General features: G+C 39.4%; 1 protein-coding gene across 2 annotated transcripts; it reads left to right on the top strand.

The window, feature by feature from the left end:
• Positions 1 to 1,999: 1,999 nt before the first annotated feature.
• LOC124390764 (annexin A2-A-like) lies at positions 2,000 to 20,540 on the top strand. Of its 2 annotated transcripts, none has more exons than XM_046856760.1 (13): positions 2,000 to 2,032; positions 6,273 to 6,333; positions 6,467 to 6,560; positions 8,665 to 8,759; positions 12,650 to 12,763; positions 17,890 to 17,980; positions 18,642 to 18,721; positions 19,000 to 19,059; positions 19,155 to 19,248; positions 19,322 to 19,417; positions 19,649 to 19,707; positions 19,809 to 19,931; positions 20,275 to 20,540. In XM_046856760.1, the coding sequence occupies exons 2-13, from the start codon at positions 6,283 to 6,285 to the stop codon at positions 20,335 to 20,337; spliced, it is 1,020 nt and encodes a 339-aa protein (XP_046712716.1). In that variant the 5' UTR covers positions 2,000 to 2,032; positions 6,273 to 6,282; the 3' UTR covers positions 20,338 to 20,540. The 2 variants fall into 2 exon arrangements, with proteins under 2 accessions (XP_046712716.1, XP_046712715.1); XM_046856759.1 differs by lacking the exon at positions 2,000 to 2,032 and adding an exon at positions 5,572 to 5,699.
• Positions 20,541 to 20,563: the final 23 nt, after the last annotated feature.

Raw genomic sequence — 20,563 nt, forward strand, 5'->3', positions numbered from 1 at the left:
TTGGGAAACTACTGCAGGAGTGTTGAGGGGGGCAGCTAGAAAAGTACTTGGTGTGACATCTGGAAATAGAAAGCAAGACAAGGAGACGTGGTGGTGGAATAAGGAAGTGCAGGAGAGCATAAGGAGAAAGAGGTTGGCAAAACAGAAGTGGGATAGACAGAATGATGAGAAAAGTAGGCAGGAGTACAAGGAGATGCGGCAGCAGGTAAAGAGGGATGTGGTGAAAGCCAAGGAAAAGGCATATGAGGAGCTGTATGAGAGGTTGTACACTAAGGAAGGAGAAAAGGATTTATACCGATTGGCCAGGCAGAGGGACCGAGCTGGGAAGGATGTTCTGCAAGTTAGAGCAGTAAAGGATGGAAATGGAAATGTGTTGACTAGTGAGGAGAGTGTGTTGAGAAGGTGGAGGGAGTATTTTGAGCAGCTGATGAATGAGGAAAATCAGAGAGAGAGAAGGTTGGATGATGTGGAGTTGGTGAAGCAGGATGTAGATAGGATTAGTAAGTAGGAAGTGAGAGCAGCGATTAAGAGGATTAAGAGTGGAAAGTCGTTTGGACCAGATGACATACCGGTAGAAGCGTGGAGATGGCAGTGGAGTTTTTAACCAGATTGTTTAACAGGATTTTGGAAGGTGAGAAGATGCCTGAGGAATGGAGAAGAAGTGTGCTGGTACCGATCTTTAAGCATAAGGGAGATGTGCAGACCTGCAGTAACTACAGGGGAATTAAGTTGATCAGTCACACAATGAAGTTATGGGAAAGAGTAGTGGAAGCCAGGCTGTGAGCAACAGTATGGTTTCATGCCGAGGAAGAGCACCACAGATGCCATATTTGCTTTGAGGATGTTGATGGAGAAGTATAGAGAAGGACAGAAGGAATTGCATTGTGTATTTGTGGATTTAGAGAAAGCGTACGACAGAGTGCCAAGAGAGGAGTTGTGGTATTGTATGAGGAAGTCAGGTGTGTCAGAGAAGTATGTGAGGGTGGTGCAGGACATGTATGAGGACAGTGTGACGGCAGTGAAGTGTGCAGTAGGTACGACAGACTGGTTCAGGGTGAAGGTTGGACTGCATCAAGGATCGGACCTGAGCCTTTTCCTGTTTGCAGTGGTGATGGACAGGTTGACGGACGAGGTCAGACAGGAGTCTCCTGGACTATGATGTTTGGATGATATTGTGATTTGTGGTGAGAGTAGGGAGCAGGTTGAGAAGAGCCTGGAGAGGTGGAGATATGCGCTGGAGAGAAGGGGAATGAAAGTCAGTAGGAGTTAGACAGAGTACATGTGTGTGAAGGAGAGGGAGGGCAGTGGAGTGGTGCAGTTGCAGGGAGAAGAGCTGGAGAAGGTGGAGGAGTTCAGGTACCTGGGGTCAACAGTGCAAAGTAATGGAGAGTGTGTTAGAGAAGTAAAGAAAAGAGTGCAGGCAGGGTGGAGTGGTGGAGAAGAGTGACAGGAGTGATTTGTGATAGTAGGGTATCTGCAAAAATGAATGGGAAAGTTTATAGGACTGTGGTGAGACCTGCGATGTTGTATGGATTAGAGACAGTGGCACTGAGTAAAAGACAGGAGGTGGAGCTGGAGGTAGCAGAACTGAAGATGTTAAGGTTTTCGTTGGGAGTGATGAGGATGGACAAGATTAGAAATGAGTTTATTAGAGGGACAGCGCATGTAGGATGTTTTGGTGACAAGGTGAGGGAGGTGAGATTGAGATGGTTTGGACATGTGCAGAGGAGGGACATGAATTATATTGGTAGAAGAATGCTGAGGATGGAGCCACCAGGTAGGAGGAAGAGGAAGGCCAAGGAGGAGGTTCATGGATGTGGTGAGGGAAGACATGCAGGTAGTTGGTGTGAAAGAGGCAGATGTAGAGGACAGGGTGGTATGGAGACGGATGATCCGCTGTGGCGACCCCTAATGGGAGCAGCCGAAAGAAGAAGAAGAAAAAGACAATGCACCCTTGTTAGGAAAGAAAGAATAAAGAGATCATTTTAAATCAACTTTGAAATCAAAAAGAAGAGACAACAATAAAACAGAGGTACATTACTAAACATTTTAGAGTGTAACTATTTTTGAGGTAAACACTTGCTTTGTTTATAGAAGAAGATACAAACAAGATGTATGTTTGTGTCATGTGAAGTGGGAGATTCTATTTATTATTTAATTAATAAAAGAATGCTCCCTTTTGGTGTGTGTGTCTGTATATGTGTGTGTGTCACAAACAGTAGTACTGGGGCCGAGTTTCGAGAGTACATTGTTTTATGGTTTGAGGGTCCCTGTGTAGTCAACCAGATAGGCCAGTGGTTATCTGGCTTTCGGGGTGGTGTAAGTGTGTGTGTGTGTGTGTGTGTGTGTGTGTGTGTGTGTAAGGTATAGAGACTGGCTTGTGTTATCAGTTGAATGCTGCTTTGAAGTCAGCTGGAGAGGTCAGGGTTTGTCCTGCTTTGTGTTTTCCGGGTTGGGGGTGTGACACTGTGGTTTCCAAACTTTCAATAAAAGTGTAAGTGTGGTACTCATCCTTTGATTGAAAAGCAGATGCCAAGGGTTAAAAAGGAATTCCTGGGACAAAAAATCTGATGACCTGTGCCAGACACTACAATATGTAATATGTATAGCTAATGAGTTTATTATTTTGACTGAGATTTATCCAGTATTTCTATTCTGATTTTAATAGCATAGTTTTTTTCTTATAACTTCTAAGATTTTAAATGTCTCATGTTAATTTCTGCTTGCTTGCAAACTTCGAGAAATATCTTACTATCGTAATATCTGTACAATATAATGAAAATATCTAGAAATTTATAGTTAATTAAATAATCATTAATATTTATTTTACTGGTTTATTAGAATACCAAATACTGAGTACTCAAATGTTGTTTTTTGTAGTTTTGTGGTAATATTTCTTTAGGAAAATGTATAGGCATTTTTTGTATAGGCAAATTTTTGGCTAATATTTTAAAACTTGTTGAAAAAAATAACTACTACATGCTGCTTCTGTTGGTGCTCTTATCCTTAGTTAAACACTGTTACTGTGCTAAATAAGAAATATTTTTGCTGTCTTCTTTTAAAGTGAATCGATCTATTGCTATATGCTAATATATTAGCAGCTAGAGTTTTCCTTGCAATAAAATAAGAATTCTTTTTTGGTTGCCCTGTTTCATTTCCTGCATTCCTGCAATTTATGTGTATGGATTTTTAGATTGCAAATTTGCAAAATTATTTTTAATTTATTTGATGGGGCTGTGTAGTGGCAGCATGTTTATGCTGAACCCATCCAATGCCAAAAATACAATGGGTACATGAGCATTAGACCTAGACTATGGGGCAGTGGAAGAAAGTGGCCTGGTCTGATGAATCATGTATTTCACATAATGGTGACACCAAGGCACATATGTAGAGGCATTGTGGTTATCCAGGCAATGTTCTGCTGGGCAACTTTGTGATCTGGCATTCATATGAATGTTACTTTGATGCACTGCTTACCTATTCCATCCTGAGTATACCCTTTTAATGGCAATAGTAGATACCACAGCATAGGACCTCCACAATAATTGGCAGGAGGTGTCTATATTATAGCTGATCATGCATTTAGGTTTTAATTCAATATGTATCAGGATTCAATTCATATATATAATCACTGAGCACCTAAAACTCTATATCTTACACGTTAAATTTTTTCCCACATAACAATTTTGTGTTATACAGATGTATGTTAATAATTAACTAAAGTGTACATAATGTAAGTTATCTTTAATAAAATTCAGTCAAAGGTCTGAAGCCTTGCTGTTGTAATTGGAGTGCATGTTACTTTTGCTTTTGCCACTTCTGCATTTGTGTTGCCATGTAATCTTTTTATTATTATGTCTTTTGTTAATGCTCTCATGTCTAATTGTATAAAACTATTTTAATTTCCAGTATTGATGTGTTTAAAGACCCTTTTGTGTCTGTTGTCTCCTCTTGAAGTAATATGTTCAGTTTTCTGTGTTTACTGAGCCATTTGTTTCATAGCTATTTTTTTCTGGGGGTTTTTTGTTTTTTTATTGTTTCGGTTTCTAGATTCATATTCTTTTCTTGCTTCCTGCTTTGTCATTTGTTTATAGCCCCACTTGTGCCTTAATTACGCTCTTCATTTTGGTTTGGACTTTTTTTGGTTTTTGCATTTGCATCCTTTTTCTATTTGTACTACATGTTGGTATAATCACTATAAGTGATTAAATAAGTGAAGTGGTAAGAAGTGAAGTGGTAAGAAACACACAAAAACACTTAATTATTTTTTTTATATAATAAAATAATATATAATATAATTTGGTCAAAGTTGAAGGAGAATTGTTATTAATATGTCCTTGTAAGGATCGTATCTTTCATTTGTAGCTTACGGGAGATGACACTGAATATTACTCCAAACATAATTTATCAGTTTCTTTCAAATACTTGCTGACTAATACAGTGGAACCTCGGGTTACGAATTTAATTCGTTCCAGTACTTTATTCGTAACCTGAAAAGTTCGTATCCCGATACAAATTTCCCCATAATAATGAACAGAAACTTCGGTAATTCGTTCTGGACAACCAAAAATATTACTTAAATAAAAATAAAGCCAATATTCACTAATATTATTTACTTTTAACATGTTATATTAAAATATACCACATAAAACATACAAAGAGGAAAACATCTTTACCGGTACTTTCCTTTGAGAAGACTCGCTGCAGGAGACGACGTTCTTGGAAGGGGAGGAGGAGAGTTATTGTTTGAAGGAGAATCTTATTATATTATATTATTATATATTATTATATATTATATTATAGAATATTAAAGACAGTGTTATTAACACGAACGCTGAGACAATTGTTGCATTAGAGGAAAATGAGAGCTGTTTCTTTAAGGCTACTATCAGTTGGTATTGAAGTCCAGAGTGAAATTCATTATGGGTATTGTACTGGAAAAGACTGTAACCCTGCTAATCTATCTTCATAAAAACAAGTAAAGTGGTTATGCATCGGCTAATGTTGTCCATCTCATCATTCCACGAGCATCAACTAACGAGTTGTTACGCTGCTGCCGGGAAAAGTTCAAGCGGATAAGTAACACGATGCTCTCGCTAGGGACACAGGACGCTAACTGATGTGACGAGCTGCGTGGATAGAGCAAAAACAACCAACTTGCCTGCGATTTTTGGTGCGTGACGTTCGTATCCCGATATATTGTTCGTAACCAGGGGCAAAAATTTTGATGAACTGCGATTCGTAACCTGAATTATACGTATGCCGGGGCGTTCGTAACCCGAGGTTCCACTGTAATTAATTTGAGCTTTACACATTTTCTCAAAGAAAACATGAGTTTGCAATTATAAAGAAAATGACTGGAATATGTTATTTATTATTCAGAAAGTTATGACACATTCAGGAGAGAGAAGTATTATTTTTCAGGCCACTGTACATTAATATGTAAAAAGTTCAATTAAATCATCACTGTTTAATTTATAACTCGATAGAAGCACACTGAACCACTAGCTCTTAACTCTGCCACTCAGGTATAAAACTGATAAGTAACATATTCATTGTGTGGGTTGAAAGGGTAAAGGGGCGGACAGATACTGAGTCATAAACTGGTTGTATTTAAGAGTCAGATTTACCAAGCTAATGTTGCAGTGCTACATTTCTATAAACAACTCGATGACTTGTTAAGCAAAGCCTCAATACAGGTTGGTCAGTTCTTTGACTCTTTTAAACATGCTAATTTCTACTGCATTTTTTGCACCTTTCAACAACTAAATAAATCATAAGTTCTAGATCATAAATTAAGGGTTTTTTATATATTGCAATCAGGTACTTGCTGACTTGTTGTTTGATACTTGACTTGTATTAAAAGCTAAAAGCCAAAGTTTCATGTTATTGTGTGTAGAAGAAGAGGCCACAAGAAAAGCTATGCAACTTGTATATGTGGTCTGGCATTGTTATTTTGGTGCTTTCTGTACACTTCTTTGAATGTTTTTGCTTTTCACTTTTTGTCTACCTTGTGCTTATAAGATTTGTCCTGTGGCTTTTCTGAGAACAGTTAGTAAAAATGTTCAAATTAACATTTATGTCTGTCAGGTCCGGCAGTCATGTGACCCATTATATTGATTACTGTATCTCTAACAATTGCTTTTGACCTTTGAGATTAAGGGTGTGGAGTAGTTAATCATGTGCTAGACTGTTCTGGAATCCACGCCATTAAATATCATTAATCCATAAACACACATCTGAAGTAAATGTAAAAATCGTCTCCCCTACAGAAAAGTTTCAATGGCATTGGTGTCGGAATTTTTGGGCCATCTCACACTTGGGTTTGGAGGGGTAAGTATGGAAAAATTATATATTCAGTTGTTACTATATATATATATATATATATATATATATATATATATATATATATATATATATATATATATATATATGTGTCAATCTAATTTAAATTTTCACATCTCAGGGGAAAGAACCTCGATTCCCAACAGTGCTACCAGCTGTAAATTTTGATCCAGAGAAGGATGCAAGCTGGATTGATACAGCCATCAAAACTAAAGGTAATAGAACTGATTTGTTAATCTATTGGTTGTTTTAGTACATTCTTGTTTTCTCCTGCCTTTAGGTCTTCTCCTTCTTCTTTTTCTTCTTCTTTTGGCTTCTCCCATTAGGAGTCGCCACAGCGGATCATCTGTCTCCATACCCCCTGTCCTCTACATCTGCCTCTTTCAACCCAACTACCTGCATGTCTTCCCTTACTACATCCATAAACCTCCTCCTTGGTCTTGCTCTTTTCCTCCTTTCTGGTGGCTCCATCCTCAGCATTCTCCTACCGATATACGCCATGTCCCTACTGCTCACATGTCCAAACCATCTCAATTGCGCCTCCCTCACCTTGTCTCCAAAACGTCCTACATGCGCTGTCCCTCTAATACACTAATTTCCATTACTGTCCATCCTCCCCAATGAAAACCTCAACATCTTCAGTTCTGCTACCTCCATCTCTACCTCCTGTCTTTTAGTCAATGCCACTGTCTCTAACCAAAGTCCTATAAACTTTCCCTTTCAGTCTTGCAGATACTCTCTATCACAAATCACTCCTGCCACTCTTCTCCACCCACTCCACCCTGCCTGCCCTTTTTTCTTTTCTTCACTTTTCTAACACACTCTCTTGCACTGGTGACCCCAGGTACATGAACTCCTCCATCTTCACCACCTCTTCTCCCTGCAACTGCCCTCCCTCTCATTCACACATGTACTCTATCTTACTCCTACTGACTTTCATTCCCATTCTTTCCAGCGCGTACCTCCACATCTCCAGGCTCTTCTCAACCTGCTTCCTACTCTCACCACAAATCACAATATTATCTGCAAACACCATAGTCCACAGAGAGTCCTTTCTGACCTGTCCATCACCACTGCAAACAGGATAGGGTTTAGAGCCAATCCTTGATGCAGTCCAACCTCCACATTGAACCAGTCTGTCATTCCTACTGCACACTTCACTGCTCTCACACTGTCGTCATACATGTCCTGCATCACCCTCACATATTTCTCTGACACACCTGATATCCTCGTACAATACCACAACTCCTCTCTTGGCACTCTGTCGTACGCTTTCTCTAAATCCACAAATACACAATGCAACTCCTTCTGAACTTCTCTCAGTCTGGCTTCCACTACTCTTTCCCATAACTTCATGGTGTGACTGATCAACTTTATTCCCCTGTTGTTAGTGCAGGTCTGCACATCTTTATTCTTAAAGATTGGTACTAGCACACTCCTCCATTCCTCAGGCATCCTCTCACCTTCCAAAATTTTGTTAAACAATCTTAATAAAAACTCCACTGCCATCTCTCCTAAACATGTTCATGCTTCTACCTCATCTGGTCCTACTGAATTTCCACTCTTTATCTTTTTAATCGCTGCTCTCACTTCCTCCGTATTAATCCTATCCACTTCCTGCTTCACCACCTCCACATCATTCACCCTTCCTGCTTTATGTTCATCACCCTATCAGGAACTCTCTTCACCTCCACTACATTCTTTCTAAACTCTTCTTTTAGAATCACCCCTACACCATTTCTCTTTCCATCCACACCATGAAAGAACAGTTTAAACCCACCTCCAATGTTCCTGGACATACTCCCATTCCACTTGGCCTCCTGAACACACAACATATCTACTTTTCTCCTCTCCATCATATCAGCTACCTCTCTTCCTTTACCAATCATAGTACCAACATTTACCAACCCTAACCTCCACTCTCCTACACTTCTTTTCCTGCTGTCTCTGTACACATTTTCCTCCTCTTCCTCTTCTTCTTCGGCCAACAGTAGCCCAATTTCCACCGGTACCCTGTTGGCTAACAATACCTGTGGCGGCAGTTGGTAACCCCGGGCCTCGACTGATCCGGTATGAATTTCTGATTCAAGATCCGCATATTTGATTTGGCACATGTTTTATGCTGGATGACCTAACTAACGCAACCCTCCCTATTTATCCGAGCTTCAGACTGGCACTAAGAGTGCACTGGCTTGTGCAAACCTAATGGCTGGGTTTCTGCCATTAATTCTTATATACTTTAATTTAATAAATACCTACATATAACACATAATGTTTTTATACATTTGTCTTAGCAAATTCTCTCTTCCTCTATTCCAGGTGTGGATGAAGACTTAATCATTGATATCCTAACGAAACGCACCTACAACCAGAGAAGGGAGATTGCTTTTGAGTATGAAAGGAAAACAAAAAAGGTATAATTTAATATGAAACTATTATGAAGATTCACTTACATAGCAAATACATAGGTAAATAATATTATTCACAGTATATCCACAAGTTGTGTATTTCTGAGACTAAGCACCACAGCTTTAATTCAATTTTGCCTGTCCAATGCAAACCTCTAAGTTTGCAAAAGTGCTGAACATAATACAAATCACTTCAACATATCTACACCAATCAGCCATAACATTAAAAATGTTCAAATGTTAAATTAAATTGCACCTATTTCTTTTCTTTATTTGCTAAAGGGAGCTTTCCAACAACTGTTAATTTCTCCTGAACTTATATTCACTTTATGCTGGTGAATTGGTTGGGCAGGTGATCTGAAGTAAATGGAGGCTGGAATTCAAGCATGCACTAAAAATGTTTGCTGGGTGATTGAGTACATTTTGAGGCACAATCAGGCTATTCTGTGATTGTGAAGCTGGACTCAGGGAAAGGTTCAGCTATAATACTCTATCTTCTTCTTCTTCTTCTTCTTTCGGCTGCTCCCATTAGGGGTCGCCACAGCGGATCATCCGTCTCCACACCACCCTGTCCTCTACATCTGCCTCTTTTACACCAACTACCTGCATGTCTTCCCTCACCACATCCATGAACCTCCTTTTTGGCCTTCCTCTTTTCCTCCTACCTGGTGGCTCCATCCTCAGCATTCTTCTACCAATATAATTTATGTCCCTCCTCTGCACATGACCAAACCATCTCAATCTCGCCTCCCTCACCTTGTCACCAAAACATCCTACATGCGCTGTCCCTCTAATAAACTCATTTCTAATCTTATCCATCCTCGTCACTCCCAACGAAAACCTCAACATCTTTAGCTCTGCTACCTCCAGCTCCACCTCCTGTCTTTTACTCAATGCCACTGTCTCTAAACCATACAACATCGCAGGTCTCACCACAGTCCTATAAACTTTCCCTTTCAATTTTGCAGATACCCTACTATCACAAATCACTCCTGTCACTCTTCTCCACCCACTCCACCCTGCCTGCACTCTTTTCTTCACTTCTAACACACTCTCCATTACTTTGCACTGTTGAACCCAGGTACCTGAATTCCTCCACCTTCTGAAGCTCTTCTCCTGCAACCGCACCACTCCACTGCCCTCCCTCTCATTCACACACATGTACTCTGTCTTACTCCTACTGAGTTTCATTCCCCTTCTCTCCAGTGCATATCTCCACCTCTCCAGGCTCTTCTCAACCTGCTCCCTACTCTCACAACAAATCACAATATCATCCGCAAACATCATAGTCCAGGAGACTCCTGTCTGACCTCGTCCGTCAACCTGTCCATCACCACTGCAAACAGGAAAGGGCTCAGGGCCGATCCTTGATGCAGTCCAACCTTCACTCTAAACCAGTCTGTCGTACCTACTGCACACTTCACTGCCGTCACACTGTCCTCATACATGTCCTGCACCACCCTTACATACTTCTCCGACACACCTGACTTCCTCATACAGTACCACAACTCCTCTCTTGGCACCCTGTCGTCGCCTTCTCTAAATCCACAAATACACAATGCAATTCCTTCTGTCCTTCTCTATACTTCTCCATCAACATTCTCAAAGCAAATATGGCATCTGTGGTGCTCTTCCTCGGCATGAAACCATACTGTTGCTCACAGATGGTCACCTCTTCTCTCAGCCTGGCTTCCACTACTCTTTCCCATAACTTCATGGTGTGACTGATCAACTTAATACCCCTGTAGTTACTGCAGGTCTGCACATCTCCTTTATGCTTAAAGATCGGTACCAGCACACTCTTTCTCCATTCCTCAGGCATCTTCTCACCTTCCAAAATCCTGTTAAACAATCTGGTCAAAACCCCACTGCCATCTCTCCTAAACATCTCCACGCTTCCACCGGTATGTCATCTGGTCCAACCGACTTTCCACTCTTCATCCTCTTAATCGCTGCTCTCACTTCCTCCTTACTAATCTTATCTACATCCTGCTTCACCATCTCCACATCATCCAACCTTCTCTCTCTCTGATTTTCCTCATTCATCAGCTGCTCAAAATACTCCCTCCACCTTCTCAACACACTCTCCTCACTAGTCAACACATTTCCTCTCCATCCTTTACTGCTCTAACTTGCAGTACATCCTTTCCAGCTCGGTCCCTCTGCCTGGCCAATCGGTACAAATCCTTTTCTCCTTCCTTAGTGTCCAACCTCTCATACAGCTCCTCATATGCCTTTTCCTTGGCTTTCGCCACATCCTCTTAACCTGCTGCCGCATCTCCTTGTACTCCTGCCTACTTTTCTCATCACTCTGTCTATCCCACTTCTGTTTTGCCAACCTCTTTCTCCTTATGCTCTCCTGCACTTCCTCATTCCACCACCACGTCTCCTTGTCTTCCTTTCTATTTCCAGATGTCACACCAAGTACTTTTCTAGCTGCCTCCTCATCACTCCTGCAGTAGTTGCCCAATCATCCAACACCTCCTTAACACCACTGAGCCTCTCTCTGACCTCTTCCCTGAACCTCACACTACACTCTTCCTCCTTCAGTTTCCACCATCTTATTCTTCTTTCAGTCCTCACTCTCCTCCTCTTCATCCTCGCCTCCAAAACCATCCTACAGACCACCATCCTATGCTGTCTAGCTACACTGTCCCCTGCCAACACCTTACAGTCGCCAATCTCCTTCAGGTTGCATCTCCTGCATAGCACATAGTCCACCTGTGTGCACCTTCCTCCACTCTTATACGTCACCCTATGATCCTCCTTCTTTTTAAAATAAGTGTTCACCACTGCCATTTCCATCCTTTTAGCAAAATCTACCACCATCTGCCCTTCCACATTCCTCTCCTTAAAACCATACCTACCCATCACCTCCTCATCACCTCTGTTCCCTTCACCCACATGCCCATTAAAGTCCGCCCCAATCACTAACCGTTCTTTCCTAGGTACACCATCTACCACTTCATCTAATTCACTCCAGAATCTTTCCTTCTCCTCCATCTCACAGCCAACTTGTGGAGCATAGGCACTGATGACATTTATCATCATCCTTCAACTTCCACCTTCACGATCATCACCCTATCAGAAACTCTCTTCACCTCCACTACACTCTTACTGTACTCTTCCTTCAGAATCACCCCTACACCATTTCTCTTTCCATCCACACCATGATAAAACAGTTTAAACCCACCTCCAATGTTCCTGGCCTTACTCCCTTTCCACTTGGTCTCCTGAACACACAACATATCTACCTTTCTCCTCTCCATCATATCAGCTACCTCTCTCCCTTTACCCGTCATAGTACCAACATTTAAAGTACCAACCCGAAACTCCACTCTCCTACACTGCTCCTTTCCCTGCCGTCTCTGTAGAAGTCTTCCTCCTCTCCTTCTCCTCCTTCGGCCAACAGTAGCCCAATTTCCACCGGTACCCTGTCGGCTAACGATACCTGTGGCGGTCGTTGTTAACCCGGGCCTCGACCGATCCGGTATGAAATTCTCATTTGTGATCCGCATATTTGATTTGGCACGTGTTTTACGCTGGATGCCCTTCCTAACGCAACCCTCCCCATTTACCCGGGCTTGGGACCGGCACTAAGAATGCACTGGCTTGTGCCTCCCTAATGGCTGGGTTCAGCTATAATACTCTATCCGTGTGCTAATTGGTTCTTTCAAGGTTTTTGCCATGGCTTATAGGTTGCACTCTCCACGAATGCAACTTTTCATATTCTGACTAAACGAGACAGGTGCCTGGTACTCTCAGTGCATGCTATTATTTGTGCTGCACTCTTTGCACATAAGGGTCTGTCAAAATTTGAATCAGACAAAAATATGTCTGTTGTATATAATTTATTAAAAGTATTCATTCCGATTAAATGTTTTATATTGTTGTAGGAAATGATTGCTGCCCTGAAAGGAGCACTTTCAGGCTCTCTAGAAAATGTTATTCTTGGTTTGATGAAGAACACAGCACAGTTTGATGCCTATGAGCTTAGAGCTTCGATGAAGGTGAGTTTCATCCCCCAAATACAATGTGTGCCAGCCCTGTAATTTCATGCACTTAATGACATCTGTAGAGTCAAATAAAAGTCAAACCCACTGTAAAAATGCAACAAATACATGGACATGGACAAAGCCTCTCTCACATAGAGAAAATGTTTTAATATCACATCAACTGCTTTGAGTTCATTTGTAATATAAATTTTTTTTATAGCATATGAATGAAGAAAAGCAAAAGTAGGAGTTCATTTTGCAAGTATAAAAATAAATTAAAAATTGAAAAAGATATTTGAAAATATATTGCACAAAATAAAAATGTATTTAAAGTTATCCATATTGCACATTAAATTTTTCTGTCCATATGCATACAGTACTTTTTTTACTTTTACTGAGGTAATTTTAAATAATGACCCAAGACCACACAAGCAACTGTTTAAATATCTAAATACAGAATTCAAGAATATAATCCATAAACAGATAGGTAGACAAGTTATTTATTTATTTTATGATTTCTTAAAAATGTTTTTTTTTATTGATTATTAATTCTCAATATCAGTGCTTTAGACTCCAGCTCAGTCAGTGGATGAAAATGCAACAAAATCTGGTTTGATAACCACCTTATACATTAATGAAGAATAAGTAAAATAAAATGTTAAGTATCAATTGTTCTCTTAGTATTAATGTATATCTTGTACAGAAAAAGTACAATTTATTTTATTTTTTATTCTATTTTTATTTATGTCTCAAATATTCTAGAAATCACACCTATTAGCCATAAGTCACATGGAAATGATGTCAGCTCCATTCTTTGATTGATTGGCTAGCTCTCAGTCTAGAACTAGTAGCCCAATTATGACATTATGAAATTTACATAAAAATATAACTGCAAAATTGGAAAATTTGTGCGATATACATTTGAAGGAAAATAAACCCCATGCAAAATCATTGCAACTGCCCAATTCCACCATCAGGGCAATAATTAAGCAGTTTTAGTCAACTGGACATTTTATAAATTAACCATGAAAAGGAATATCAATAGCTGAATAATTGCAGATGTTTGTTGCATCATGGCATCAGAATGTCTCCAAAACTACAATTCAACAGCACCTACATCAATACGTTGTTTAAACTTCTAAAAAAAAAATTCAAGCATCTTGAGTTTGCCAAATTCTTCTGGAACATTCAAATGGTATCAGATTTTGTGGCCCAATGCAATCAAAACAGAGCTTTTCTGAAATAAACACCAGAGGGGTTTGGCAGCTACCTATTATAAAAGATTATTTAATAGGGTGGCACATGGGGAACAAGAACCAGTCACTAAGCCCCATGGGCTCATCGTAGGTGCATGTCCACTGTGAGAGACATAATCTAAAAAAAAAAATCCAGAAATCACAATATATGATTTTTAAACTATTTAAACTATTTATTTGTATGATACAGCTGCAAATAAGTATTTGAACACCTGTCTATCAGCTAGAATTCTGACCCTCAAAAACCTGTTAGTCTGCCTTTAAAATGTCCACCTCCACTACATTTATTATCCTAAATTAGATGCACCTGTTTGAGGTCGTTGCATAAAGACACCTGTCCACCCCATACAATCAGTAAGAATCCAACTACTAACATGGCCAAGACCAAAGAGCTGTCCAAAGACACTAGAAACAAAAATTGTACACCTCCACAAGGCTGGAAAGGGCTACGGGGAAATTGCCAAGCAGCTTGGTAAAAAGGTCCACTGTTGGAGCAATCATTAGAAAATGGAAGAAGCTAAACATGACTGTCAATCTCCCTCGGACTGAAGCTCCATGCAAGATCTTACCTCGTGGGGTCTCAATGATCCTAAAGAAGGTGAGAAATCAGCCCAGAACTACCCGGGAGGAGCTGGTCAATGACCTGAAAAGAGCTGGGACCACCGTTTCCAAGGTTACTGTTGGTAATACACTAAGACGTCATGGTTTGAAATAATGCATGGCACGGAAGGTTCCCCTGCTTAAACCAGCACATTGCCAATGACCATTTGGATGATCCAGAGGAGCCATGGGAGAAAGTCATGTGGTCAGATGAGACCAAAATAGAACTTTTGGGTCATAATTCCACTAAACGTGTTTGGAGGAAGAAGAATGATGAGTACCATCCCAAGAACACCATCCCTACTGTGAAGCATGGGGGTGATAGCATCATGCTTTGGGGGTGTTTTTCTGCACATGGGTATTAAGACTGTATTAAGGAGAGGATGACCGGGGCTATGTATTGCAAGATTTTGGGGAACAACCTCCTTCCCTCAGTTAGAGCATTGAAGATGGGTCGAGGCTGGGTCTTCCAACATGACAATGACCCGAAGCACACAGCCAGGATAACCAAGGAGTGGCTCTGTAAGAAGCATATCAAGGTTCTGGCGTGGCCTAGCCAGTCTCCAGACCTAAACCCAATAGAGAATCTTTGGAGGGAGCTCAAACTCCTTGTTTCTCAGCGACATGCCAGAAACCTGACTGATCTAGAGAAGATCTGTGTGGAGGAGTGGGCCAAAATCCCTCCTGCAGTGTGTGCAAACCTGGAGAAAAACTACAGTAAATGTTTGTCCTCTGTAATTGCAAACAAAGGCTACTGTACCAAATAGTAACATTGACTTTTTTGAGGTGTTCAAATACTTATTTGCAGCTGTATCATACAATCGTACATTGTGATTTCTGGATTTTTTTTTTTTAGATTATGTCTCTCACAGTGGACATGCACCTACGATGACAATTTCAGACCCCTCCATGATTTCTAAGTGGGAGAACTTGCAAAATAGCAGGGTGTTTAAATACTTATTTTCCTCACTGTAGTTATATATATATATATATATATATATATATATATATATATATATATATATATATATATATATATATATGTACCTATAATTATAATTTTACTACTTACAATGAAAAAAGGATGTGGTCTGCAGTCTGCGAAATTGCGCTTCTCATGTCTAAGATGTGAAATTGACAGAACTGTAATCCAGTGGCGTTGAGCATTGTGAAATTGACAGCACTTGTGGAGAGATTTACTTTGCCAGCACAATTTTAGCAACATTAGTAAGTAGCAGTATTTGAACAATACTCGGGTTAAAAGTACTTAGTACTAACATAGCAATAGTTACAATTATTATTCAGATTAAGCATTGAGAATAGAGAATTCAACATAGAGACATATAAGAAAAAGCATATAAAAGAAAAGAACAAGAAGTAAATGTGAGATTGTAAGCAAAATATCAGGGGGTTAAACTCTAAACAGACATAGAGCTAAAAAACAGGAAGTGTTTTCAGACAGGGAAATGAAAAATAAAGATATTTAGAGGCAAAGTGTTAGGAAGAAGATACTGACAAGGCTACTTTTAAGAAGATAAAAAGTGTGGAAAATTTCACTTAGGGCACCTACTGAGAGCTCTGTGGAACATGCTGACTGCAATTTAAAAAAGCTTGCTTCTTCCTATCTACATCTGAAAGTTAAATTAGTATTGGCATGAAGCCTCGCTAAACTAAGTTAACTAAACAAATCTAAACAATATTTGTTAAATCTGAATATTTATTTACAATTATAATTTATTAATTATATTGAGATTAAACAATTTGAGCCTCAGCCACCCTGTAAATGTGTCCACTTGGAGATGGGCTTTGAGTTCCGACACACTCTAATCCAATGCCACCGTAAATATACAGGATATAATTTGCAGTGAACGAGACAGTGAGTAGGTGTGTTCTACTTAAAGACTCGCTATGCTGCCGATTTACATTATTTACATAGCGTATTAAATTATCATCATTTACATAGCATATTACATCCGCATGTGAGATGCACCCGAATTACTCCCGCACCACAGATGTTGAGGGGGGCACAAGCTGGGCAGGCATATTTTGTTGCGGGTCGGTGCAACATGCCACATGCATCTGTTTGGCACACAGAAAGGTAGCCATATGAAAGAAATCGCACATCTATGGATGAATATGATGGTGACTCTTTAATGTTTTCAGCTGCTTTTCTGCCAGAGGATCTAGACCTTTTGTTAGGACACATGGCATCATGGCCATAAATCATGATGATATGAAATACCAACAAATATTAAATGAACACCTGACTGCCTTTGCTACAAAGTTATAATGTGTTATGGATGGACCTTCCAGCAGGTCATGATTCATAACATACATAAAAATTAGCATTAAAAATAGTTTGCACACTGACTCAGGACTACAGTTTGCTTCTGATCACCATTACTGCACTCCGCAACATCGTTTATCTTCAATAAATAGACATTCAATGCAACCCAAACGAGGAGGGGGTTCCCTCTTGAGTCTGGTTCCTCTCAAGGTTTCTTCCTTATGCCATCTCTGGAAATTTTTCCGTGCCACAGTCGCCACCAGCTCACTCATTAGGGACAAACTTACACTTACAAAGAACATCTTATTCATTTTTATCACCACATTATCTGTGTAAAGCTTCTTTGAGACAATGTTCATTGTTAAAAGCGCTATAAATATAAAAATGAATTGAACTTAATTGAATTTAATGCAATTTCCATGGGTCTTCATTCAGGCCTCACCAACCGGGATAAGAACAACACTTACTGTACATCTGAATGCTGTTTATTGACTTTAGTTCTGCATTTAATACCACAATCCCCACTAAACTGTCCACCAAGCTTATTTATCTGGGTATCTGCACCTACACAAAAATAGATTCTCATCAACAGACCTCAGCTTGGGCAGTCACATATCCTCTAACCTTTTTCTGAACTCAACAACCCATGCACATTTTTTGCTGCCATAGCCTTTATATTACATGCTGTACATATAGTTGCATATTTATTTGCACTTGTTTTTTATTTAATTGCTACTGTTTTCACTTCTGTTAGATGCTAAACTGCATTTCGTTGCTGTGTACCTGTACTATGCAGAGTATTTGTTAACAAAAGTTCAAATGGTTGAAAGAATGGTTGTAAATTTTCAGTATTCTTTGCTCAAACTATTAGCATAGGTGCCAATATTACTAGGGGGAACTGCATATTGCAACATCTTGTGACATACTTTACCATAATAACAATATAATTTTGTGCTAATGCTCAGCCATTGGTATACTGATCTTTATATTTTTTGTAGGGTTTAGGCACTGATGAGGAGTGTTTGATTGAGATGGTCTGTTCTCGTAGCAGTGAAGAGCTGGTGGAGATTAAAAAAGTTTACAAGGAATGTAAGTAAAACTCATTATCGCTTTTCGGCAATATAGGGACAGTGAAACACAAAATGTTAAATTAATCTCCTTTTTTCACTAGCACAAACTACTGTAAATACAGCATACTTCTACATGCAAATCTAAGCACACATAAGGCCCTCAAATAGCAAAGCTTCTATTTTAAGCCCAATCGTGGCTTACCCACAAACAGATATTTACAGCATTTGGCAGACACCCTTATCCAGAGCGACATACAACTGAGCAGTAGAGGGTTAAGGGCCTTGTTTAAGGGCTCAGCAGGGGCAGCTTGTGATCTCAAATGACAAAAATGCTCTGGACCCTGTGTTGTCTATTCGACATGGGCCCACATGGAATTAGTGTGGGTTTTCCCCACAAGAGACCCACACATTCCTACAGTATGCCTACATGGGCAAGTTTGCTAGGGCAAACAAAACACATACAAAGGGTGATTTCAGAACAGATTACATTGTTTTTATGAACTATGTTTAGAATTTCACACAGCCTGGCTTGCAAGCTTAAATCATTAACTGAAATCATTAAAATATTTTAATCAGTTTTTAAAACTATATAGCCAACATCAATTAACATTATGTATGAGGGTTAAAAATTAAAGGTAATAATTTTGTCTATAAATTATAACATTTTTGCCTGGTCATAGTGTTCAAGAAGGACTTGGAGAAAGATGTGGCTGGAGATACTTCTGGTGATTTTTGCAGGTTGCTACTGTCTTTGGTTGAGGTAAAGTAAATTAAAAACTACATTTATTTTCATTTATTTTCCTTTTTTGAATGTACTATTAATAAGAGTAGCATACAATAAAACATTAATTAAAAAAGTTTTAAACAAAAAATAAAATTAGACAATAATAAGGAAACAGGTAATATATGTAAAATATACACTGTTTAAAATTACTATGTCTGCTGAAATATTTAGTTTGTGTGTATATGTGTGTGTGTGTGTGTGTGTGTGTGTGTGTGTGTGTGTGTGTGTGTGTGTTTGAACACCGTATTTTAAAGACTAAAAGAGATGAACCCAGCAACATAGTGGACTATGAAAGGATTGACAGTGATGCCAGGGTAAGTGTTTTTAAGGATAAAGCATGTCTGCAATAAGATACAAAGAAACATTCTGTGAGTAGCATAGGTGTAATAACATATTTGAATTATTGTAGGCCCTCTATGAAGCAGGGGTAAAGAGGAAGGGAACAGATGTGGCCACATGGATAGCAATTTTCTCTGAAAGGAGTGTGCCACACCTCCAGAAAGGTAAAAACAAACAAATTGGAGCACTATTCTTTGCTATACTGTCTATGATAAAAATTTGATCTCTGTCTCTTAGTGTTTGAGAGGTACAACAGCTACAGCCCATATGACATAAAAGAGAGCATTCAAAAGGAGGTAAAAGGAGATCTGGAAAAATCCTTTCTTACGCTGGGTAACTAATGATTTTTGCACTTCCTGAACATTTACTCACATGCAGAATTTTAAAGTATTAAAGAAATTAAGCAGATTTTTTTCTTTGCATTGGAATATTTGCTTCATGACTTATTTAACCGACTCACAAGCTGCATCTTGAGTGATGTACACTGTTGTGAGATGCCCTGGTAAAAGACTTTACAGGCCAGGGTAAAGAATTATATAAGAATAATGTCTTTCTCTCTTCTAGTGGAGTGCTTTGAAAATAAACAGCTTTACTTTGCAAATAAACTCAATGAAGCTATGAAGGTAAGTGTCTTTAATTAGAATGGGATAGTTGTGACATTTTAAATGCTCAATATTGCATGTGTGATCAAATCTATTTGATTATATATACTGTGTGTATCTAGAGTAAAGGCATCAAGGAGAAGGTTGTGACTCGGATAATGGTTTCACGTTGTGAAGTGGACCTCATGAAAATCCGCATGGAGTTCAAGACACTGTTTGGAAAATCACTCCACCAAGTGATTACAGTAAGTATATTTAGTATTTAATCTTTCTGGTGGTCTAGTGGTTAGGATTCGGCGCTTTCACTGCTGTGGCCCGGGTTCGATTCCCAGTCAGGGAACCGAACCCAGCAATTAGGGTTGCACAAGTCAGTGCACTCTTAGTGCTGGTCCCAAGGGAGGGTTGCGTTAGGAAGGGCATCCAGCGTAAAAACGTGCCAAATTGAACATGCGGATCACGAATACAGATGATTTGCTGTGGCGACTTGTAATGGGAGAAGCCGAAAGAAAGTTTTGTTTAGTATTTAATCTTTCTCACAAAGGCAAACACAACACTGAATCCTTTTTCACATTTCTTTTTTTTCCTTAGGAACATACAAAGGGTGACTACCAGAGAACACTGCTAAACCTGTGTGGAGGAGATGATTTGTAAGAAATGTAGTTATGTCATGCTTGCAGTTATCTACAAAGAATAGTGAGAACAGTTAACATATATTGAGCTTTGATCAGCTCTTTTTGTATTTTGTATATTTTGTACTACCCCGCAACATCGTATATCTGCTATAAATGACATTTAGTGCAACTCAGATGAGGATGGTTCCCTCTTGAGTCTGGTTCCTCTCAAGGTTTCTTCCCTATGCCATCTCGGGGAGTTTTTC

This window comes from Silurus meridionalis, chromosome 9 (genome assembly GCF_014805685.1).
Source record: "Silurus meridionalis isolate SWU-2019-XX chromosome 9, ASM1480568v1, whole genome shotgun sequence".
NCBI classification, from domain to species: Eukaryota; Metazoa; Chordata; class Actinopteri; order Siluriformes; family Siluridae; genus Silurus; species Silurus meridionalis.

Bases quoted from the DNA above. Each gene is read 5' to 3' on its own strand.
- LOC124390764 (XM_046856760.1), top strand. From the start codon at position 6,283: ATGGCATTGGTGTCGGAATTTTTGGGCCATCTCACACTTGGGTTTGGA. The intron at 8,760-12,649 runs GTATAATTTAAT...ATATTGTTGTAG, and splicing joins ATGAAAGGAAAACAAAAAAG to GAAATGATTGCTGCCCTGAA. The intron at 19,249-19,321 runs GTAAAAACAAAC...TCTGTCTCTTAG, and splicing joins TGTGCCACACCTCCAGAAAG to TGTTTGAGAGGTACAACAGC.